Source organism: Haemaphysalis longicornis, unplaced genomic scaffold (genome assembly GCF_048455015.1).
Source record: "Haemaphysalis longicornis isolate Haplotype H1 unplaced genomic scaffold, Haemaphysalis longicornis Haplotype H1 scaffold_8, whole genome shotgun sequence".
In the NCBI taxonomy this organism is placed as follows: Eukaryota; Metazoa; Arthropoda; class Arachnida; order Ixodida; family Ixodidae; genus Haemaphysalis; species Haemaphysalis longicornis.
In genome coordinates, this window is record NW_027526445.1 from 140,543,934 (window position 1) to 140,569,431 (window position 25,498).

At 47.6% G+C, this 25,498-nt stretch overlaps 1 protein-coding gene across 1 annotated transcript in view; it reads left to right on the top strand.

Moving 5' to 3' along the window:
- LOC144149797 (homeobox protein six1a-like) overlaps positions 1-24,654 on the top strand; it is an 80,642-nt gene extending 55,988 nt beyond the window's left edge. The window contains exon 2 of the mRNA XM_077681439.1: positions 18,307-24,654. Coding sequence (XP_077537565.1) covers positions 18,307-18,826 — 520 coding nt within the window. The 3' untranslated portion in view covers positions 18,827-24,654. The remainder of the gene's footprint in view (positions 1-18,306) is intronic.
- Positions 24,655-25,498: the final 844 nt, after the last annotated feature.

Here is a 25,498-nt window from a genome sequence, read left to right on the forward strand (position 1 = left end):
CCTCACCATTCATTGAGCGGCTTCGTTTCGGCTTTGTGGTTTTGAGTTGCGGGTGGTCCGATTGTAATGCGCAGATATTTTTGAATGCCTATACTCATAAAAGAAAGTGTGCGTTACAGTAGGGCCCATACCGTACCATTTTCTAACGTACTGAACATGATAGGCATATATGTATACTGCGCCGTGGTCATGACAGCTTCTCAGTGACCTTGTCCTCATCTTTATATGTACATACCCGACCCTCCATCTCGTGGTTAACGTTGCTCGCATTGTACGGCGTTACATCTATCTTTTTACAACCGCATGGGCCCTGCGCCACAATGTCGCAGGGGGCTTCAGAGTGGTGAGGCGAATTCGATAAGTAGAATCCTCGAGCCGCGCAAGTGTGCGTAGTTTAACGGCGAGTGAAGGGGGTAACGCGTGCCTTATTTGGTTATAATTGTACCTTATGCCTTGAAACTCAGCGGAATAGAGCCTTAATAAAAAACCTTCTAAACAACGATATTGACCTCACTTTGGTAAAAGTGGCTTAGTTAAAATAGTCTGAATTCAACATTTAGATTTCCTGCAGACAACGCGTTGCTCGGACCAAGGCCAAACGGGTGCTGCGAACGGTGAAATAACGCTGCGCAACAGTGAAACAAAAAGAAAACCCAAGTATCTGTTTTAAAAGAGAGGTGCCAACGCATCCGACCCAGCAAAGCAGAAACCTGCGATGCTATAAAAGAGAGATGAAATGGCTCGTGAATAGCGGAGCATTGCAGGATGACTTGCAGTCGTAATAAAGCATCCTGTAAATAGAATGCAGGTCTGGCGGTGCCTTAGGATGGCGCAATGGCGCAGGTATCAAGGGAAATGCGAGAAGCCTTATAAGCTACTACCACGTGCTTGTGCCAGCAAACATTCAGAGTAACTATTTCCAGGGCTCACTTAGCTAACACTCCATCGTTCCGGTTTCGCGCTTCCTGGCACGGCCCGAGGGCATTCTTTGCAAAACCGCGTGCGTGCGTCAAGACTTTGAGAAGCGAAGAAATAAAGAAAGAAAGAAACAAACAAACAAACAAAGAAATGAAGGGGCTGCAGCTCCACAGTGTTTCGGAATTTCTGAGTCTTGCACAGGAAACGGGACCACGGTTGTGCAATACATGCCCACAAACAAGCACGCAAGAACTTTTCAAGGAACAACCCCTAGGTAACAAGGCCTGACCATCCACTGTCATCACGCTTAGGATACTGCACCGTTCTGTTCGGTACCACTTTCCGGGGAACCGTTCTGTTTAGTTGAGATCACTGAATCTCAGAAATTACACCGTGGCTAAAGCCCAAGTTTTAACTCTAGGGCCTTGTAGCGTATGGGTGGTGTTCACTACGGCCGTTCGTCGAGAAGGCCCGTCCGACGACGAGGAGGCCTCTTCGTTCGCTACGGCAAACTGGGGAGCCCTTCTCGTGGCTCCTTGAGCAGGAGGCCTTCTGCGTCGCCTGGCTGCCGCTGCAGAGTGCTGCTGCGGAGACGTTTTATTTTTAGACGGGCCCACGGCCGAGACGCCTTTCTTTTCTTTTTTTCTCCCTACACGCCGGAAGTCAGGGTTCCTGCAGTCGTGCAGGACCCCGCGGGCCTGGCTCATTGAGCCGTTGGGGCACTTAGTACGCCGGCGATCTTATTTATTTTGGAAGAAGCAGTTGTTGCTATGTTGCGTGTCGTCTGGGAACCTTATTCCTTCCACCTTTTCGCACTGTATATGCTGGGTGATCGAAACCGTGGCGAGGCGATGCGTGCGGTGGTGCGCGGCCTGCAATGGGCTCCTCGAAGTATAGTCATAACTGTAGCCTACTTTAGAACTCTAGGCTGATCTGCAGGGTCACTGTGTGGTATTCAGGGTTTCGGTTGGCAAGGAAAGCATTTGGAGAGAAAATGACACAGCGAAGCCATGCTTTTACCCCTCCGGCGGAGATTTATCCCTATGTACTCGCATAAACATACATGCGAGTACAGTGGGGTGGTTTGGAAGTGCCCGTGCGTTCGAGATATCGGCGCACGTTAAAGATCCCCAGGTGGTCAAAATTAATCCAAAGCCCTGTACGATAGCGTGCTTCATCGCATGTATGGCTACGGCGCGTTAAGCCGTACAATCATTCAATCACTCAATGCTTAAGAAGTGCGCAAAAGCGAAGAACCATGCGTGCGTGCGTGTGTGTGTGCGCGTGTGTGTGTGTGCGTGTAAGTGCGTGCGTGCGTGCACGCGCGGCAGTTTCCCCGCAGTTATGTCCTTAGTGACGCGGACAGCTTTAAATGGGCATCTTGGACTGAACCTAAGAAGGACAGGACGAGTAACAGTTCTCCTGCTGAATGTATGACTAACATGGAAGCTCAAATACCGAAACGACGTCCTTTGCTAGCAGCGTCTGCTGCGATGCCTCGTATAGTGCACACTTATTCCTGGTATACTGTCGCACGCACTGCTTTCAACGAACCGTAGACAGTCGAAAGTATCGTGAAGTACTACAAATGGGGACGTAGCCATCATGAAAGTTAAGTTTAAAAGTTTTTAGTTATAAGGTTCAACGTCATTTTAGAAAGACTCATTCTCGGCTCAGGTGGCACGAAAGCAAGCAATGGAAGCACGGAAAGAATGGCGAGAAATGCAAGACGTTGTGTTTCGGAGTATAGCCGGAATACAAGTTTCTTAGCGGGCATCTTAGGGCGCTTGAGACAATGAGCTCTCCGCAGCCCTGGGAACGCAGGACTAATGAATGTCTTAAGCGCTCCTTAGTTAACTCCAGCAGCAAATCCGCACACAAAAGACAGCGGAAAGCAGAGAGAAAAGAAACCACTTACAAAGCTCAAATAAATCACCGCCCATAAAGCGAAGGAGGTGCGAAACGCAATTTCTCCAGGATATAGAGTTGCTCTCCGCCGACCTCTGTTTTTTCCCACGCACCTGTGCCTTCTGTTACAGAGCGAAAAGTTTCTTCGACCGCAAACGGCAGCAACTTCTGCGTACACCCAGCGCGCCAACAACAACCGAAACAGCAGCACAAAGAGAAAACAAAAAAGAGTTCAGCGCTTTGTAACTTGCCCTCCGTAGCTCGCCGCGCAACCTGTAATTTAAGTAATGAATCTTCCTGTCTTCCTACCCTCTTGCACACAATGCGCACCAGACGCGCGCACCGCGACCCTCCCACAAAACTATTTGGCGGCCAGTCGTGAAACGCCCTCTGCACACCGCCGTTTAAACTTCCCGCCTACACTTCCATCCCCCCACCCCGCAGACACATACCTCTCTTGTATTCCCGTTGCTGTTTTGCTGTTCCTGCATCCACCTCCACGTTGCCATCCTTTTTTGTGTTTGGCGTGCGGAGAGAGGTTAAGGACAAGCTATGACGAATTGCCTTTGTGTTCATCCTTTTTTGTAATTCGCGCCAAGAGAAGATGGAATGAGGCTAGGTATCGGAGGCACTGTATATGATGACGAATGAACGTTCACGGTGTTCAAGCAGTCTTGAGACCGGATGCTGCGACGGCGTATACGAAAGGCTCGCTGTACCAAGTACGCCAGAAAGAATGTGGGCATCACAAATGAGTGACCGGGAAGAACGGTTTCTGCGCTGAGCTCCAGTTAATCCTTGGAACATTTCGCACTATTAGGAACGAAACGATTTCTACATCGGATGCGGGTCAATGTAGCTAGTACTTCATCTTCACTTCATCTTAAAGCTTCTTCAAGCTATTTAAGGCTACTTCGCCTCTGTGCTCACTCTGGAACGTGCGCTGGGACTTAAACCACCTGATTTGTGAACGTGCGTGGTTTTCAACCATCCGGAATGTCTGTTTTGGTCTCCCTGGGAACGCCGCTCTCCGCACGACATGCCATTGAGCGATGCGTTGGGGCCCCTGGTCATGCCCTAAACGAGCTTGCCGTGCGATCAAATGTCTGCTGACTATCTTCAGAAATACAGGAATGGACCATCGCCTATAAAACGCTCTATACAGGCATGCAGATAATTATCATCATCGTCATTCGAGCTCTCATTATCATCAGTTCTTTTAATAATTTGGCGTAGCGAGCCAATCGTCTTTGTCAGGCTAACCTCGTCAGTTTCGTTAACGATCGCGCTCTCTCTTTCTCTCTCCTTCTATTCGTTCATGCCACTTTGATCTCGTGACCCCCACTTGACACTGACAGTCCACTCGACATTTCATAGACGCTGCGGCCAAGTACTCCCTCCTCTATACCAAGTTCTTGATGCCTTAGCCAGCTGCGCCAAGTGCAGGCTGTTATGCCAGAGCCCGTGGCAAACCCCTTTACAGATGTCTTGTCTGCGGCAAACACGTCCGCGTCACTTAATTCCGTACTACAGCCCTGGCCGTGTCTTTGGGCATTGCGGTCGCCTTCGCAAATTTCATCATTGTTGTTTAAAACGCAGCCGTGTCCCAAATAGTCGTGGCTTGGAAAAAGCATGCGTCCGACGGATGTCACAACGGAAACAGTCGGTAGCTGCGGCGATCGCAACGAGATCGCCATACAATGATTCCCGCGTGATCAAATAATGCCTCAATTTAGACAACATCGCCTAGACTAACTTATCCTAACCAACAGCGTAGCCTAATCTAACATACTTCACCCGCTCCTGCAATGTCGTTTTATAATTTGTGGTGTCATAAATCGAACAGCGAAAAAAAAAAGGTACTGGAAGGTGATCGTGGTTCACACGCTTCTGATCTTTTAACCTTTATGAAGCAACTCCTGCTGACACGAATGGTACGTTCATGTTCACAGCACCATAGTGTGCTGAAGCAGGCATTCGTGTCCATTTAAAGCATCACAGTCTAGGAAACTAAATTCCTGATCCCCACGTTGCGCGCCAGATTTGGTTCCAGACGCGTCCTGTATATATAGGTCCGGTTGTGCGCAACCTGTTTTTCAAACGGCGCTGTAGTCTTCACTCCTTGACGGATAGCAGCGGGTTCGGCCGTGTTTCTCAGTCGGGGCGAGAAACTTATGCAAACCTCTGCCGCTTGCGCGTGAGTTTGGTCCTGCATTGGGGCGCCATAATCAACACTTTATACGAGCACCTGCCTTCTCCCGCCATTGCTGCGAAGAGAGAAAAAAGTACCGTCGCAGCCGCGTCTATTAGGCGGCTTATACGCCAGAAAAACAAGATTTGAGAGCGATAAAATGCTAAGCGCTGCTCGCTAAATAGCTCAGCGGGACTTCCTTCTGGCCCGCGAGGCGACGCTCGTACACGCATGCAGCGTTTGAAACATGATCCCGCACAAGTCAGCGACCCACGTGCGCACTTTATGAGGCTATTATGCAAAGTAAAGACAGATAGATCTACAGATAGGAATAAACAGGCAGGTGGAGAGATGGGGATATTTTACACTCGGCCAAGAGAAGAAAGAGAGAGAGAGAGAGGTATAAGCGATTTGGGCTTAAGGGCAAAATGGAGGTAGCCCCGAAACAAACAGCAAAAGTGCTCGGCGAATCACGAACGCAGTAATGCTATAGTGAACTAGAATACCAAGTATTCTAGTTCCCTCTAGTAATGCTCTCCTTGTCGTTCGTACGCAGAGAAACCTTCAGGGTCGTGATTGGATTGGTATGCGCCTTCACTTGCAGGCAAGGTCCTTATGGCGCGGTGCCAATGCTCATCGCAGATCGGGCACTTCAGCCACTCCGGCTGCGCACATCAGCTGTGCGCGCGCTTGCTTTCTTGAAAGCTGTAGGGCAATATGTCGTCGCACGTCTTCTAGGAGAATGACGTAGTTCAGCTGCAGGGCCACATTAAAATATCGCCTGCGTACGTGCTCGCTTCACTGCGAATGCCAAAAGTCTTCCGCTGCTTCTGCCACGTAACTCACCCTCTTTTCTCTTCTCTTCTCCCACGAGGGATGATTGGAAAGTTCAATTCAATTTTCCCGCTTGTCGGTGTTTGTCGGTGTTTGTGTTGTGCTTGGAACCATAGAGTTTCTCACAATATTTTCTTTGAACAGCTCAGCCCGACGTCTTCTGGTTTAATATTTTTTGTGTCCCCTCTCTTTGACAGCTCTTTTAACATGCATTTTTTAAAATTTCTTATCGTAAAAACCAATCCAACGTGTATTCCTAATCAGAAGATTGATGGTACTCTTGGTTAAGTGATAACGCACCTTCTAATCTGCTTGAGGTGCCCTTTTTTGGAACGGCCCTGCCTATTTAAAGTTCGTGTTTAATCACTCGTTCACATGTTTTTAGACGAGAAAGATATGTATATATATATATATATATATATATATATATATATATATATATATATATATATATATATATATATATATATATATATATATATATATATATATATATATATATATATTCTGACAAGGCTCAGTCAACGAGCGTCCCTTAGGTGAGGAAGGCGCGCCAGGTAATCTTGAGCCCTGGTGGTGGTCAAGAGCTGTAGCTCGGATGAGGAGCTCTCTGTCACGAGAGGTTCAATCGAGTGACAGGCCGAGGACCGAAATTTTGGCGTTTAGGTAGCCCAAGAAATACTGTAGCCTTTAAAAGAAGGGTTGCATGAATAGTACGAACTGTTTGCGATTAGTGTGCATATTCTATGACGTCACGATTGTTTCGTCGGGTACTCGCGTGACGCCGACGAATTCCGAATTATATATTGCGATGCACTACTCTTCCTTAATACTGTGTATACCATACTGCTCGTTTGTCGCCTGGGGCTCTGAAAGGAGTTACAGGTTTTCTTCAGTCTCCTTACAGGATTAACGTATTAATTATGGAATGAATAGATTATGATAAGAGTTTTTTTTTTCCCGCTGACTGACACGCGTTTTTAAGCGGAAAATTGCGTTGCTGAACAGCGGCTTCTCTCGCATTATCCTCCCCCGCCGATTTTATGACGTCGGCCATGGCGACATACAAAGTACGCAAAGCCAAATTTAGCGGATTGCTGAACATTTTAGTCGCTATAGAACATTCGTATGAATAAACAAGACGTGGATATTACGAGTGCAATGGGTCGAAATCAATATTTAGAAGGCTGCGAAAGCATGAAAAGAGCCAAGAAAACAAAATTTAAGTTTAAGCAGTTAAAAAGACTTTTTTTTTCCCAATAACAACGCTACCAATTTTATAGCAAACTTCAAACGAATAATAGAGATAATAGAGAGTTTTAGCTAACCGTTGTCGGCGCTCCGCTCCGGTATCGGCAGCCCGCTTAGCGCAACCGGAGCCAATGCCGTTCGCGGCCAATCGCGCCACGCACGCGCAATGGCACTCCTGCACGCTATCGGAGCGGAGCGGACCGTGAAAGACGATCAGCTAAAACTCGCCATTGGTGATTTTGAGCTGACTGTTTTTCACGGTCCTTTCCGCTCCGTTTGCTATCGGAGCGGAGAGGCCCGCAACCCAGCAACCAAGCGAGCCATTGCGCATGCGTGGCGCGTTCGGTTGCGAACGGCATTATTCACAAGAATTGCCTGGAAGTGGCAGGGGAGATGCCACTACTTGATGTGTTTTCCTTAATATCTCGATTAGTTTTTTGAAGTTTCCGACAAAATCGGGGTCATCATTGTTTACGCACAAAAGATGCTTTTTTAAGGAAACTAACTTGTATTTTGTTTTCATGGTTAACAATCGCTTAACCGGTCCTCTTGCAGGGAAGCGGCATTTCGCCCTTCTTGCGTGACTATAGCGGAATGGCGGTAAATGTGATTGTGCTCCTCGCGTCTCTGAAATGCCCGTGCTCACATATCATCACTACGTTTGCCAAGTATATATACAGCAAGGGGTGCGCAAGTGTCGGGTGAATGGGCTTTGTTGAAACGATGCAGGCGGGAAAAAACGCACAAAACGAAGAGCTTGCTGGAAGGTCGATGGCGGAAAAGGGGGAGGAGGCGCATATTAAAAGTAGATGCTTATTCAAGATTGCGCCTGCAACGAAGCTCCGAGTGGTGGGGCGCAGACAATGAAAAAAGGCAAGCAGCTGCAGCGGGCCCGGAACCTTTCCCCCCACCAACAGCAGCACCTTTCGCCTGCAGAGTAAAGAAAGAAAAGTGCTGCAGTTTTAAGTGTAGCTTGTTTTCCTGCTTTTTCGTGCCCTTGGTCGCCTCTAGGATTGCGTGAGAGGCGCCGGGGTCACGCAAGCGTGCCCACATAATTTATCTAATGACCGCTTACCACCTAACCCTCGCTGTACGGGAAAGGTTCATTCGAGTGGCGACGGCTCGGGGTGTTTATGACTGGCCCGACAACTGCGCTGATTGGGCAGCTCTCCCTCCTCCCTCTATTCCTTCCTCCCTCATTACGTATGTATATATATATATATATATATATATATATATATATATATATATATATATATATATATATATATATATATATATATATATATATATATATATATATATATATATATATATATATATATATATATATATACCCCCTCAAGCGTCACATACAGTTGTAGTATATATAAATACCCCAGAAAGTGAAGCGGAACACAGTCGCCCAGATAGCCGACTTGGTAAGGCATTCGAGATCTAATCGAAAGGCGTGGGTTCGGTCCCCACTCTGGGCGCGTGTTTTTCTTTCTTTCTTTCTCATGTAATTAATAATAACAAATAATAATGTAACGTCACTAACGGTAAAAAATATTCGAACCATTCCCCTATGCCTTCTTTGGCGTTGTAGACTGCCGGCATTTCTTCCTGTATTTTCTAACGAGCCCCTCATTTAGAAACCCTATTATCATGCGAAAGCTTAGCGAGGGCCTCGGTTCTGGCAGCCTTGATGCCAAGGTAGCATAAGAGGGTTTCCCGCCAGTTACCCGCTTATGACAGGCTGTAGACGTTCGCGTCACGCCCCGGGGGTTGAAAAGAAGGTCCCCTTCTCCCCGTGTAGTCTGAGTGGCGCTGGCTACCACCCTCAAGCGTCACATACAGTTGTAGTATATATAAATACCCCAGAAAGTGAAGCGGAACACAGTCGCCCAGATAGCCGAATTGGTAAGGCATTCGAGATCTAATCGAAAGGCGTGGGTTCGGTCCCCACCCTGGGCGCGTGTTTTTCTTTCTTTCTTTCTCATGTAATTAATAATAATAAATAATAATGTAACGTCACTAACGGTAAAAAATATTCGAACCATTCCCCTATGCCTTCTTTGGCGTTGTAGACTGCCGGCATTTCTTCCCATATATATATATATATATATATATATATATATATATATATATATATATATATATATATATATATATATATATATATATGTATATATATATGTATGTATGTATGTATATATAGCGAATTAGAATGGGGAATGTGCGGCTCCTTGAATTAAGACAGAAAAAGTGTCTTTCAAAATTCTTGATCTGTTTCAATGACCTACGACATTCTCCCCTTTGCTTTGGAGGTATTGTTGAGTGCCAACCCTTATTTTCTGTCAATGAGCACCTCATTCCCCATTCTTATTTGCTGCATGCATACCGAGGGCCTTTGTTCTGGCACTCTTGGCGCCATAGGTAGCTTAAGAGGGTTGAACGCTGGTCGACCACTCTCCACATGTCGAAGACACTCGAGTCACGGTCCAGGGGTTTTATCCTTGCAGAAGTGTGCAAGGAGAAAATGGTCGGCTTCATTGGTAGCACACGAGAATTTGTTACAAGAGCTCCTGTTATATGTATGCTTCATTGCAGTAAAGCACAGTGAAGCATGGAGGTGGACTTGGGTGAAAACTAGGAGCAAAGATGTTTCCCTATTCTTCACCCAACCTGCTCAAAGCTAAGTGCCGGAGTTGATTGATTGTAGGGTTCAACGCACCGGCGCAACGCAGGCAATGAGGCGCGCCGTAGTGGATGACTTAGGATTATTTTTGATCACCTGGGGATCTTTAACTTGCGCTGAAATCTCGTACACACGGGTGTGGCTGCTTTTCTCCTCCTACAGAAAAGCAGCCACCACTGCAGGGATCGAAACCGCGTCCTCGTGCTCAGCAGCACAACTCCTTAGGCACTGATCCATCGCGGTGGGTTATGTGATGGAGTGAATAAGTTATAATACCCGAGTGAGTGAGTGAGTTAGTGAAAAACGTTTCGTTGAGCCGGAGAAGTTGGAGTGGTTCCCAATTACAGGATGCCTCGTGATGAGCTCTGGAGGCCGAAAGTGTCTGGAGGTCCAGATCGCCGCTGGGCTCCAGGTTTTCCCACGGCTCAGGGGTTGCAATGGGGAATGGAAGAGGGGGGAGGCTGGGGTTGTGCTTTCACTCTACTATGATATGAGAAAGAGTGCCGGGTGGTAAACAGAACTTGCATTCGGCAGGACATTGCGTAAGCGACATGCGGTGGAGGCGGACTGGGTGAGGAAAGTTATTGCTCAGCAGTCGGATAAGTAGTGACTGTTCTTCTTTTGAAAGTTTAGGATGTGGAGGAGAGAAGTGTTGTCATTCGGATCAGTAATAATGAGTGATATCTTAGAAAGTGACTGGAGGGACGGATAATAAACGATGGAGGGACGAAATAAAGACATTCGGGACAGAGATGGACTCGAGCAGCGCAGGGCAGGATGGTTGCAGGTCAATGGGAGAGGCCTTCGTCCTGAACTGAACCTAAGTATAGTCTGTTGTAGCTTTCGTTGTTTTTGATGATTATGTTGTTGTTGTTGATGATGATGATGATAATGATGAATCGAGCATCAATAAGGGGCTAATGACAGGAGACACGCCCGGTGGGGTGCATCCATAATCCATATACCTTGCCTGCAGCTGGCTTTGAGGCCTTCCTCACCAGGTCAACGCTAAGCAGACGCCAGCCAGTTTTCAAAACCTATCTAGGTATATCTGAGTAATTTCCCAAATAGACGGTGTTATCTGAGGCGTAAATCAGACCATTTACTCTCTCCAGGGGGTAAGGCGTATCAGTGTCTCGGAGGACACGTAGAGGAGATGAAACCGAGGCATCTGGTGAATGATTTATACGTGTAATCTCACCCCCTCGCACATACGTGTACCTCAAGGCTCGAGATAAATGCAGTAGTTCAGCACATCACGCAAAAAAGAAATTACGGAAAGGCTTCGCGGCGTAAATCCTTTCCTACTGATGTGCTTTGAGACGCGCCGACCAAGTAAGCTTCGGAACGCGCAAGAAACGTGCTGGCACGCGTTCGCGGACATGGGACACCGTTTTTTCCAGCCGAACAAACGTCCGGAGGGTCTAAGGCACGTATGTCGTGTCCAGCGCCGATTTTGCACGCTTCGAGGAATGGAGGAACGTGCGTGTGCCATCCGTATACCGTCGCCAATATTCACGCGTGGCGGCGGCCTTGGAGGTGCTGCTGCCGCGGCCGCCCGTGTGGCATGAAACAGGATATTCTCGCGTGGAATCGAAGGATAAGGAGAAGGAGGAGGAAACGCGAGGAAGAGGACGGTGGGATGAGAAATGAGCGAGGAGCGGGCAGCATCTCGCGCGCGATCACGTACGCAGAAATTCGTAGGGGGGGATCCGTGTGTCGATCAGATCCGAGCGACGATGTTTGGTTGCGCGTGGTGAGCGCTTTCAAGGGCGAAGAGGGGCTCGGGCTGTCGACGTCTAATGTCGTCGTCGTAACCGTCGTCTCATGTAGTCACGGCACTAAAATAAAACACCGGGACACTCGTTTAAGCCTCGCGCTGGAACGCTTCGTAACGTGCGTAGTAAAAAAGAACCGGGACTCGTGTACGCCTCGCGCTGGAACGATTCGTAACGCCTTAGAGGAAAGCACCGGGACAATCGTTTATGCCTCGCGCTAGAACGCTTCGTGCTTCAAAGACGCGAAACTTTTACAGCAAAGCTGTATACCTCTACACCTCCCTCCCCCCCCCCTCTCCAAAACGGTGTCATACTCGTTGGCAAAAACGCCGCGGTGGCTCAGTGGCTAAGGCGTTGCGCTGCTGAGCACGAGGACGCGGGTTCGATTCCCGGCCCTGGCGGCCGGTTTTCGATGGAGGCGAAAAGCAGAAACGCCCGTGTTTGCCAGATTTCGGCGCACGTTAAAGATCCCCAGGTGGTCAAAATTAATCCGGAGCCCTCTACTACGGCGCGCCTAATCGCCTGCGTTGCGTCGGTGCGTTAAACCCTACAATCAATCAATCAATCAATCAATCAATCAATCAATCAATCAATCAATCAATCAATCAATCAATCAATCAATCAATCAATCAATCAATCAATCAATCAATCAATCAATCAAAAAAGCCAAGGCGCCAAGAGTACACTTATACACTGCATGCTTCGCCCCTCCCCAGGCTTCACGTTAGTGGTGATGGCCCTGGATTTTTTTTCGATCGCATTTCTGTTCGATGGACTGGGAAGGGAAGGAAGGAAAATATCCCAGAAATCCGAAGTGGGAACTGCCGAATAAATGTTTAAGGCGCTATAAAAAGTTGGACCTCGTTATAACAAACATTGATACAGTGAATTATCGCATGTAACGAGCTAAATACAAACTTTTCTCGGTCATGCTTTACTTCAGTGACAATTATTCTTTTTATAACGAAACGGAAGCCGCAATGCGGTATCGGCTTTAACGAAGGAATATTTGGTTGGTGCGAGGCTGAGAAGCTACTTGGGAAATTTCCCGCCGTTGTAAAACTGCAGACGTAGAAAATGTTCTTTCGGGCATGAACAATGTGGAAGACTTCATCCTGGTCAGTGCTGTGAAAAGCGACGAGACGAAGATCACATCCTTCTTTAAGCAAAAAAGAACGCAGGCCTGCGTTGCGAAAGAAAATTTGTTCCGTTGTAATTTCAAGTTCTCACGCTCCGGCCTATATTTATAGCTGAAAAGCCACAAGGAGACAGGGAAAGATTACCTCATTTATAGTGGGTTCCAAGCCTAGAATAATGCGTTTCTCTATCTAGGATGTTTGCGCGAGCAGGATTACCGACTTGTCAGTGGCGATTTTCACCTCCGCTGTTACAACGAATATTGGCTATAACGAACCAATTTACTGCACCGATACAATTCCGTTGTAACAAGGTTCGACCGAATAGACCAAGCCACTCTAAAGTTGGCTTCACTACATATACGCCCGTGCATTGATAGGAAGAACCGCTTCATGTGCCATATAAGGAGTATGATACTAGACATGGGAGGGCCATACGGCCTTCAAATAAGCACCTTTATAATTCCTCACAAAAATTCACCAGTAATATACGGCGATACCATTTAAAGTAGGCTTCGCAACTATACACAAGTACAATGCTGGGAGGCCATGTGATAAGCAACATAAGAATTGCGATAGCGAAGTAGCAAGGCGCTAGAGCTTCTTATTAATGGCTTCTTCGTATGCGGCGAAGTGTGACAGACGAAAGGACGGGTTTACATTGAGATGATTGACCATTTAAAAAATATTTGTGCCCGTCCACGTCCATTAAGGTCATGTTACTCAAGGAAATGCTTGAAACTCCGTGTAATTTCATGTTTAATCGCATAATGTATACTCTTGCTGTGACCGCGAAGAGGCTGTAAGGCTGTATGTTCTGGGCAGTTATAATTGAGAGACACAACGTCCGGTGCATTGACTGACAACCACTACAGTTACAGGCACCTTATGGATGCTATCGTATGCTTCATCTACTTCTCGAAGCCATCCTCATCATCATCGTCTATCCCATATTCTCGTAGACATCCTCATCCGGTTCACTGCAGGTGTTCCAAGACGGCTGGACGGCAGAATATATGTCCTGCAGCACTCGTCTTTCGAGGCTCTTGTAGAATCTTTACATATCATCATTGTCGTTGCAGCGGTGATATCATCATTATCGGCACCCGTCACCAATCGACGGATCGCTCGAGCTGCTTCATCTTTCTCAAAGACACCGTTAAAGCTTGTGATCTCCATGGTAGCCCTTTCTGCATGGTGGTCTTTGCCCCTGGAGCCTAGACTCCCACAGACATTACAATATGTAGGAAGTGTTGTGGGCACTCGTTGTAAGTTTTTGAAGCCAAAGTTTTCTTTGTGGAACCGATGGCTCTCTGTCAAAGGACTAATGCATTTTCCCGAAAGCTCTGATAGGATCTCTGGACACAGAGCCCGTGCGTGAAACCGGACTCCCATTGTGTAAAAACTGTTCTAGAAGATCGCGGAAAATGAACTGTTCTGGATAAGACAACACACGTATCGATCATAAAGAAGCAGTACGATAGTATACCTTCACCTCATAAACCACGTCTTGTAAACCAGTGGTAGATTGGGGCTGCCCATCTACGAGCGATCTAGGTATATACTTAGATCGTTCGTAGATGCGTTTATTTATAGCGCACGAAAATTGCGATCTTGGTCTGTGGAGGTTTGACGATCGATTGGAAGCACTTTCCTTGGATCGGACGAAGCTTTCGCTCTTCCCTCAACTTCCTTTAGGAATGGACGATGAAGTTCTTGATCGGCAGCAAATGACGCAGCATGAATTACATAATACATGTTCGTTGTATAGGGAGGGCTCGTAACGAGCAGAATACGGCTGGCGCGCGCTGCTGGGGAATTTTCTCGCGCCATAACGCACAATTGAGCCGTTGTTGCACTTCAACTATTCGAGCATGCGAAACCATCGGCACTGCATCCTGTCCGTTAATATATGTTACGTAACCACTCTTGTGTGCCCCCCGGGATTGTCGTAATCACTTCCATTGGGGTCGTCAATTCTGTGATGCCGTCCCTTTAGGCGCGCTTACACAACCCATGACTTGTTCGGGCTGAAAACGGGGAATAAAGAAAGTGTATACATGCACAACCGCAATAGTTGTGCTCTTGTGTACGTCTGGCCGACTGCAGTACGGCAGTATACAGCGCGGACTTGGAACGCGCACAGATGTCATTCTCGTCTATTGCAGAAGCTTCAAACTAGGGTCCCTCGTCGTAATGTTTTTTTTTTTCGTCTTCAGCTTTCCTGTACCCCTCGTGTTTAGTATGCTCGGAAAAAAAAATGTCACTGACATACTAGGCAAAGTAAGATATAACATCATTTCGCATAACGCTGCCTCATCCTTCAGCACGTCTAATGCAACGCACTTCTGTCTCTCTCCGCGTTTCTACCTTTCGTGCCGATTTTTTTTCTGCGCTGTTCAATTCTACTTTAAGTATCAATCCAGCCGAAAGGTGATCTTGGTGGTTTAATGCCGTTCTCAAAAGTTTGTGAACGCGGCCCTAAGTTAACTGTGTACCCATTGGTCTACAATCAAACCATTTTTCATTGCGTGACCAACGGAACCATATCGGTCAGGTGTGCAAAGACTCAGGACATTTTCATATTTACAGTACCATGTGTAATTAAGGGGGCCATGAAGACAAAGACCATGTTTTGTTCATTACAAAGACTGCTTCGTTCCGATGAAAAACGATAACAATTTTATCGCAAAATTTAGACAATAGAGATATCAAACAAAACGGATGAAGCAATGACCACTGCCCGGCCGCTTTAGGTCGATTTCTGTGTGACGTCACAGAGTGTTGTTTGTGCAATTGGAAACTGCCGTCCAGAGCCACAGTTTGTGCAATTGCCTGTGGCCAAGGCATTGTGCTGCTGAACCCGGGGACGTGATTTGGATTCCCGGCCACGTCGGCCGCTTTTCTGACGGAGGCGAAATGCAAAAACGGCTGTGTGTTCGAGATTTCGGCGCAGATCTCCAGGTGGTCCAAATTAATCCGGAGCCCTCCATTACCTCGCGCCTCGTCACCTGTGTAGCTAGCGTCGGCGTGTTAAACCTCATAATCAATCGATCAATCGATGGTAGTGGGTTCTCCTGTCGTATCCCCTAAATTCAAAAGTCCAGTTAACACAGTTATAACCGTAGTTTGAATGCTGTCCATATTGAGTGACTGTATAGCACGAAATTAGTAATTTTTGCATATTTATTGTGTTTATTTTTTGGTTAAACAAACGTATTTCGTGGCAGGAATGCAGCTGAGTTTGTTACTGAAGCCTAGTTTCAAACTGAACAAGGCCGTATTTTGTTCTTTTTGGTCCCTTTAGCAGTGAATTCGTAATAAGAAGGAAGGAAGGAAGGAAGGAAGGAAGGAAGGAAGGAAGGAAGAAAGAAAGAAAGAAAGAAAGAAAGAAAGAAAGAAAGAAAGAAAGAAAGATAGAAAAAAAGAAAGAAAGAAAGAAAGAAAGAAAGATACCAACCAGACAACAGGCAAGCGGGACGGCAACAAAGTGACTTCAAGCAGCGACAGAAGGCAGCGAGGGTGCCCGGTGGCTTGCGTCTGTTGCTTCCTCGGGGTGCTCATGCAGGGTCGTATGCTCCGAGCAAAATATGACGCTCTCTCCTCCGCTAGACGAACGAGAGCGGGGAGGAGGGCGGTAGCGAAAAATACAAGAGAGCGAGCAAAAGAAAGGAGAAGGATGTGGGACAGACAGAGCTCGCGCGTCGGGACAGAGCGAACGCGCTTATATAAAACGCCGCGCTCAGTGCGGCGCGAATCCTTGAATGAATCAAAGCCAAGGAACTGTCAAGAGCGTCGCGGGAGATAAGAGACGCCGCAGCCACCAGCACCACCTGTAGGTGACAAGGCGCAGCGGCTTCACACCGTTACTTCTTTAATGTAACCACATGGCCGGCTGTGTCGCACCGCTATTGGTGTCGCTGTTTTTCTTCTCACCTAAATCGGAATTACAATGGACGTATACCAAGCGTCTGATCTTAATGCGACTCGCAGGCCTTTTACCTAGGCGGCGTTTGCCGCCAGCGTCTGGTCGAGGCGAAGGGGTGGAGAAACATTAAAGAAAGGAAGGGGATTGCGCGGGGACTCAACCGACGATACAAGGGCCACGGTGGGACGCTGTAAATAAATCATGCCAGAAAGAAGTGGCGATTGAGGCGGCTGCGGGCGCTGAGCATCTGACGGGGAGAGGAGGAAACGAGAGAGAAATATGGGTAAGAACGTTGGGAGGCAATGGTAGTGGAGAAGGGAACTCTGAGGCATGAACATGCTCACGAAAAAAAGAAAGCGAGGGGAGTGGTAGCTACAGCGTCTGGGGAGGTCGCGAGGAAGCCACCACGCCAGACGAGGGCGCCGACTGGCACTATTTCATATCCGCCGACTCCTTTTCGGTCTGTTCGGTCTCCTGTGTGGTGAGTCTCTGAAAACGGGCTACCAAGCCGGTGTTCGGCTCAGCGGCCACGACGAAAGAAGCGCCGTTAGTATACGCTGTGGTGAAAACGGCAGTTCAGCGCGAGCTCGACCAAACCTGCGGTGCAACTGTGACGGGTACAGACAACAGGCGCGCAAAAATGTAACATGTCCAAGTGATGCGCACGGCAGAACGATCATAGCGGAACTTCCGGTTCGAGGATGACGGTCGTGTGATTGGCATATATAAGGGGGCTACGGAGCTGGGGGAATGTATGGCATGAGTGTATACGTGCTTACGTTTCTATGTAAAATTAACGAACGGTGAGACACACAGCAAAAATTGTGAAAATTTCATGAGTCGCGCTCTTAAAAAGTTGCTTTATGATCTCAAATTCTGGTATTCATCCTACTTGCTTTCGTGCTTCAATGTCTCAAAAGGTTTTCTTGTCTCTCTCATGCTTTCATATATGTCTGTCTTTCTTGAGGCCTGTGAGGGCTACTGTCAACGTGGTCATCATCTTCGAGTACACGAAATGAATTAATCATGCTGCTGCTCGGGCTGCCATAATTAAGAACACTTGGTCGTTCGCAGCCTTCAAAGTTTACTTCAAAAGTACAATGGGGTGTGTTGGATAGTGTACGTATATAAGAAGAAGCCCCAAGGTTATCACAGCTACTTACTCTGCCCGAAATGTCGGCTGATGGGCAAAACGATGCGACTTTTCTTCTTCAATATGAAAAATTCTGTTTGTTTAATGCTGAAAATGCGTAATACATGTTGAGCTACAATTTTGGCAATCCTAAGTTATCTTGAAAGTAAAAGCGTTCGCACCGTGAAGGCATGAACGCTTCTGGAAGGGATGGAACAGGAAGGTGTGGGCCCTCCTTCTTACCTTTCGCCTCACTCTCCCAAGCACCTATTTCACAAGCGCTGCAATAGTACGAAGGAAAATGGTAATATATAATTGCGCTATGGGCTGCGGTAACACCAGTGGGTGGACGAAGGCGAAATCACGGGCTTTCGACATTCCCACAGCAAAACAATCCGGATCTAAAGTAAAGTTGCACGTTGAAAAAAAAAAAAAAGACGAACGTATCTTAGCCCAGAAGTGTTCAATGCTCTGTTCTGCATCGTCCTCCCACAAAAACCGCGAGCAGACAGACGCCTCACACGTTATGCTCTTCTGTCGACTTTCGCAGGGACCCGAACGACAAGATGCCCACCAAGGGATCCGGCAACAGCAACCACTCGAGCAAGTCCGGCTCGGACTCCGGCGGCTGCATGAGCCCGCCTGACAGCAGCACGCTGCTCAAGTCCGAGCGGCAGCACCACAAGGCGTCGCCGTCTCCCGCGCCCCCGGCGTCGTCCATCACCTCTGGCGGCGTGCCGCACCACCTGCACCTGGGCGGCCTCCCGGGCAGCCCCGTGACGCCCACCACCGAGCTGTCCCTGCACCACCCGCACAGCATGAACGGCCTCTTCGGCTCGGACCTCAAGAGCCAGTCCTCCACGGCTGCCTCGGTGCTCGCGCCCCCCGTGCACCCGTCGTCCACACTCACGGCCGCGGCAGCGGCGGCCGCAGCCGCCGCGGGCGGGGACCCGAGCTCCGTACTTCCGGGAACCGGGGCGAGCGGCTTCCGACTGGGCCACCCGCTGGTGTCAGCCGCCGCCCTCAGCGACCTCAGCCTGGGCCTGACGCCGGACTACCAGGCCTTATGACAATCAGTTGCGGGGACCGCCGGAGAATCGGCGTGGTCCCCGCTCTGCCTGCTCCCTCCGGAGCCGCACCTCATGGCGGCGCAGTCCAGGGGAGCCGCCGCCGCTGCAGCCGCGGCCAGGACAGAGTCCATGTTCTGCACGTAACCCTCCCCGCCACAGTGAGGTCCTCGGGCTCCGACTGCGGCATACACGCGACCGTCGTCTGACTCTCCCAAGCAGTGTCGCCGCCGGTTGTTCTGCGCGCTGCTGAGAGCCCCTCGGTGTTCTGTTCGTGTCGGAGTGCCAGGCAGACTATTGGACGTGAATCATCGTTGTCACGACGACGCTAACGACGGTGGAAGCTGGAAACTCGTTCCTTGCCGGCCTTGTCTGTGGTGCCTGGTGTAGGTCTTTAGCGCTTCGGGACTGGCGCTGAATTCGATTGCGCTGCTGCAGAGGTCAGGATCTCTGGAAGTGGCTTGATGTGGGAACTTGTTCAGTCGTGCTATTGGACCATAGCTACCGCACAATTGAAGGTTTTTTGTTTGTTGAGGTAGTTTCCAAATTCCTGAGGGGTGAACGGTGCAAGAAAATCACGTCAAGCTTGTCGGTCTCCTTGCTGTCGGGACGGAATCTCACAAGAAGCCCCATTTTTCAACCTAACCCTGCTTGTTTAGGTTACGTCAAGTGGTGCCCTAAATGCACCACATACAAGAAGTAGCTGCTGAAATCTAAATAGCCGTTTAAAATGCAGGCATCTTAAAATTTGCCACATGGCGGCCTGTTGAAGGGGCGTTTCAAAACTACAAAAACACTTTATTCCTGGCCGAGAGGTTTCACCATGTAGGTGCATTTTTCATGCAACAACGTGCAATTGACAACTCCAGCTGCGTTATACGTCGTATATCAAATTACGGTGTCGCAATAAACGACCGAAAACTTCCTTCCAGAGGTTCCAAGAGCGAACGAGTTCAGCGCCAATTTCTGATCGCCCGACCTCTCGAGTGTGACACGTGTCCGAAGGTCGTATCCTCGTGTGTGAACCAACATACTGTGACGAAAGTGTGAGTTTGTACGCGATGCGATGGCGAGTGGTCGGACAGGCGCCATCTCTCGAACGACCGTCGAACTGCCCTGCTAGATCCGAGCATGCTAGTCGCCGAGTGTTGAAAAGCTCGGAATGCTTCGGTCGGCGAGACTATAGTGCCCAGCGGCATCATCTTACGTTTTCCGACGCCCCTGAGTGTGTGTGTGTCTGTTTCATGTACGAATGCCAGTGAAGCAGTGGTAAATGGATATCTTGGCGCAACCAAGTGCGATAGAAGCAAGCAGAGGCTTGCCATGTCACCATGTCGCTTCTCCCCTATTGCAGTACGCGGATTACTGGCCGGAATTTTGGTTTTATTTTTCGGTAAACGTTTGCTGTCAACATGGTGACATTGACTGGCGACTGCTTAGAATGTACACTATGCGTTGAAGTGATTTTTCTGAAGCTAGAGCAACATTGGACAAACCGACAACTTCGAAAGAAATCAAACGAGCTATCGTGGCAAACAGAGCTGATTGCTGACATATAGCTAACGTCAGTGATCATCCTTCCAGTATGCGGAACATCGCCTGTTACGGCGACTAGGCAGAAGCAAGGAGCATGTACGCATCACCCATGCGATGGCCCTGTCTATAAACGGACCCCTATTTCTTTTATTTCAGCTACTCTGATAAGGAAGGATGATTACCGCTGATTGTACACAGAACAAAAGGCTGAAAGATATCATCGCAACCTTAACATCACAGTTTGTCTACTTTGTTGATCCAGAATTGAAGATGGTGTGTAGTGTGTGCTTGGGTGTTTTGGTGTGTATGAGCATTTGTGTTAGATGGCCACATTGTATAAACATGAAAAATACTTTGCACCAAAACTCTGAGGTGCGTATAGATGCGCATCTCAACCAGTTTTTTTCCCTCCGTGTATAGATTCTAGTCTCTTGCTCTCGCAAAAAGGAGCTTGTGCCCTGTGCAATGTGGGCACGCTGCTGCCGATGCTCTGTTTCCCTTTACTTCGTAACTTAGTGCAAATCAATACCTGCGTCCACCATCACCTTCATCTTCAACGCATTTAACACAGCAAGCTTGCTCGAAGCATTTTCTTTTGTCGCTTGTATACGTTAAAGGGACAAAAACTAGAGTGCCGTGGATGGTATAGGGTCGTGTTTATTAAATAACGTAAATCCAGGACTTGAAGGCTCCTTATTCTGACGGCAATCTAAGAATGGACAGCGATTTGATAGCCAGGCGCCGTCACACGGGGTGTGGTCTTTTCCCGTATTAAATACCGCACTTAAAATGCCTCTTCCTTTGACACCACGCAAGAGAGAACTTCTTTCAACTGAACTGATATCCACCCATTCAAGGGAAAAATTAGTATTATGTCGCAATAATAGCCTCCAGCAATTGTGGAAGTTGATGCACGTGCGGAATAACAATCAGAGCTGGCGGCAAAATGCACAATTAAAAAAAAAACATCAGAAGTGTGTCACCGCTGTTTTTCCGGCAATAAAGCATACCATAGTATTCCTGATGGCTTTAGCAGTCGACTGAGTTATTACGTTGACCTTTTATAATGTAAGCACATCGGTTTTAAGGTGCCGTAGCATAACACTATAAGGAGGTGGTGCATGTCGTGTCCCAATAATTTTGTGCAGTGCTTTAAAAGCAGTGGTCACCGACAACTGAACTCGAATGCCTCTTATAGATGTCTGAAGGGTGTTAATAACGAAATATACCATATCGGAGTTTTCAGCGTTGGTGTTGGTTATGACAACAAAGCTTGAGTCTGGGCCTCAATTTGCAATGTGCCAAGGTGAACGGACCTCTGAGTGGTATGATGTCTATGTCAGGAGTAAGCAGCATGAGTGCAGCAGGCACGCTGGACATCGAATAAAAAACGTATACAAGTGGCGAATGGTAACCTTGTGACAGTGCAAACACCGGCGGTCTCTGCTATTTAAACGTCACAATTCTGAGAGCAAAGACTTTTTTGCTAGTTTCATGTTTTCAGTAGACACCAAGACTATCTTTAGCCTTGTGGTGGTGCGAACCTGTGGCAACATTGTGTACTCAAGAGAGGCAGTGTATAGAACAATTGAAATCGCAGCTTTTGTATGTAGAAATACGTGCTTGTCTCACTCACCTGGGTTGTTGAGGATGCTTTGTTCAACTTCACGGGCCCTTCTTTTTGTTCTGACCAGTGGAAGTAGAAAGAGATGTCTTTTGTATCGGGTGTTTCGTTCTATTACGTGTTTTTAGTTGTTTTCCATGGTGTATTTTCTCGCTTCGCAGCTATTGTGATAGCACTGTGACGTATTATTCCAAAAGCGCAAAAAATGACCCTGCTGCTTGAGGTAACGTTGCGGAGTAAGGGCGCCGCAACAGAGACTGTACGACGGACGAGATGTGAAGAAAGCAAGAATAAGTCGTATTTATTTACGTGTGCAAGCGTCGAAGCGTGGGCAAGACCAATTAACGCTTTCCACGTCAATTTTCTGCCATCTTCAAAAGTTGTTCCATGGCATTACCGCCCTAGACCATGACCATAACATTTCCTTTTGGGTAGAAAATCACTTGGTGGTTTCTTCAGCTATGGGTTCAACGCGTCTGCTAGACTACCTGTGCTGGGAGCTGTGCTTGCCAGCAGGACTTTACGACTCGTGAGGACGAACTGAACTGCAATAAAATAAGAAAGGGAAATTATTCACAATAGCGCTGCAATGCAATGTTTAGCGATGGGTTTGATTCCGTAGATATCCCACAGCGCCAGGTCTGTGAGAAAGTACGCACAGTTTGAGGCTGCCGTGATTGGCACAGTTCTTGGACACGACGTCAGTCCATCTCGATGGCTCTCCCCCCGTGACGCGTCACATAGATCTGTGGCGCTTCGTAATCTTTCCGGATGGGTACACGTTGAACGGGCATTTGGCGGAAGAATTTAGCAGCCTTTTCCATGTCGAGATACACGTCTTTGCTCCTGGATGCTCAAGCTATTTGTGACAGCCTGTTGTTATAAATTGGGAACGGGCACTGGCGTGAAACCAGCAATAACTCTACCTGTGAAGAGACGAGTAACGCGGGGTGCCCAAGGCAAAACGAAATGCGGGCTACCGAAAAACGAAATTAGTCCGGATTCCAGCTGCCAATGTTTCGGGCTATGGGGAGGGTGCTAAGTATTGATCACACAAGCCACTTTTGTTTGTACATAATCAGATCCTTCATTGCAAATTTGTTTTTTTATCGTGTCTTTCTTATAATTGTTCGATTACGCTTTTTATTGACTCCTAAAGTAAGGCTCCGCAGTAGAATTATGTTAAAAGACAACTTACCTCAACCGAGTGCGCGGGTGGTGTGGCTATGCACATAGCCCTCACGGGAGGCTTATGCATCTCGTGGGTTCCGTAAATTTTTTCATGCTTCCCATAGCACAAACAATGTGCGCGAGTAAATCACGTCATCACCAGGCAGATCTTTTCGTTCCCGGAATTACACAAAACCCGATATCAAAAGCTGTACTTGAATCTGCTGCCTATGGTAATTGTGGTGAATGAGGATGATTGAAGGCTTCCCTCTATTTTTAGGTAGCTTTGTGACCAGACCCTTTCAGCCTTCCTGATGGACGTTAATAATTAATTAAGCTGACCAATTTTTGCGTTTGCTGTGTAACATCGTGTTTAACGTGGGGCACGAAAATTTCGCTTCGTTTGTTTCTTGGGTCGAGCTTGAGCTCACTCAGTTCCTTGGCGAGCACACCACTGAAGTTCTTCATTTATTCTTTATTTAGTGAGTGTCCCATTTTGCTAAAGGGCGTAACAGTAGCGAGGTTACATATTAGTATAAAACACTTTATCATCCATGCAGCAAACCTGCGTCTCTGGCAGCCGCTTCAAATCTCTAGCACCCTAACCTTGGCGATGGCTCTACTCTTTAGTAAATGTTGCAATGCGATTCCTTCTCTCATTAATTCATTTTCTCTCTGCACCGTAGTTTTAGCTTCAGTCCTCTTGAACGTATGAAGCAGGCTTGCACGTCAGAGGTATACCGGTTTTAGTCTGGCAAGTTGCCTGCATCGTCCACGGAGCTTGCCCGCACAGCGCAATCTTTGGAATCCCCTTGGACGTCACTTACCGGCTCCAAACTATTTTGTGACACTTCAGCCGTGTTCCGCTGCTGCGGTCGTTTTAGGCATCCGTCTCTTCCGCGTGATTGACTTTGAAGTCCAGGTTAGACAAGGTTAGCTTGTCCCATGTGGCTCAGACTTGCTATAGACTTGTTTTGCTGGCTACGAAAAGGAACGGCAAGTTCCATGAATACCAATTTTGGTACCTGCGCCACCTCCTGGGGAAATTTTCTGTTCGTGCGAGGGCGACTGCTCCAGTGGCCCCGGTTTCAAAACCCTTAAGATGTAAGAAATGAAAACAATGTGGGGAAAAGAGCAGCTACGGACCCGAAAGAATGCTGCTAAAGTTTCCTGGTGTGTATACATATTGTCCCAATCCTGCCCGTCAAAAGGAATGGTTGGCCTCACGCTCTGCATAAAAGGTCACCGAAAGGACACGTGCAACCTTTTCACAGGTTTTCGGCACGCGACCGCAGTTGTGCTTATACCTGGCGGTAAACGGCGGTCTTGTGCGATGACTGCCGTGCACATGCTAATAGTGTATAGATTTACGAGAGTTATTATAAGAGTCGGCGTGTGTGACGACAACGTCTTTTGTCAAAAGTGTACATGCCTCTGTGTTTTTCTGTCCTTTTGTAAATAGGGAGATGATAGTATAAATAAATGGATGGGCGAAAATGGACCTGCGTGAATGCTTGTCTCTTTTCTTTAGCATTGAGTATTTCGCTTCGGGTGTGTGATTCACTTGCGCATCCAGGCGAATCAGCGTGGCAGTGAGTCACCCTAAATCCTTGTAGAGAAAAAAAGGGATACTCCAATTTACCGTGAAATTGTGTTTATTTCAGAACCGACATTGGGAGACATATCTTAGTTGCAACTGGAAGCTGAAGGCACAAAAGCGCATTGGCCCGACATATGAAATACCCACAAACACCTGCGTGACCAATAGGTTCGAAACTGTGTGCTCAAGAATTCGATGAAATGGTTAAATATAGAGAAACACGACCACTAACAGAAACATGTCTTGTATTTGGTAGCTACCGAACACGACAGGTCAGGTGATATATATATATATATATATATATATATATATATATATATATATATATATATATATATATATAGAGAGAGAGAGAGAGAGAGAGAGAGAGCAAAAGACGAAGAAGGGTTAAAAAGAAGGTCCCCATGAGCCCGAGTAGTCCGAGTTGCACTGGCTACTACCCCCAAGCACCGGAAACAAAATACCGTAACACAAATACCCGAGAAAGTGGAAGGGAAGACAGCCCCGCCGGTAGCCTAGTGGTCATCGCACCAGACACGTATTCTGGAGGTTGTGGGTTCGGATCCCACTCGGCGAGAACTTTTTTCTCTTTTTATTTCTGTCTTCGAAAATTCGTCGTCTGTTTCAATGACCTAACACATTCTCCCCTTTGCTTTCCGAAGTATTCTTGACTGCCGACCCTTATTTCTGTCTTAATTCAACGAGCCCCTCATTTTCCAATTCTGATTCGCTACATGCATAGCGA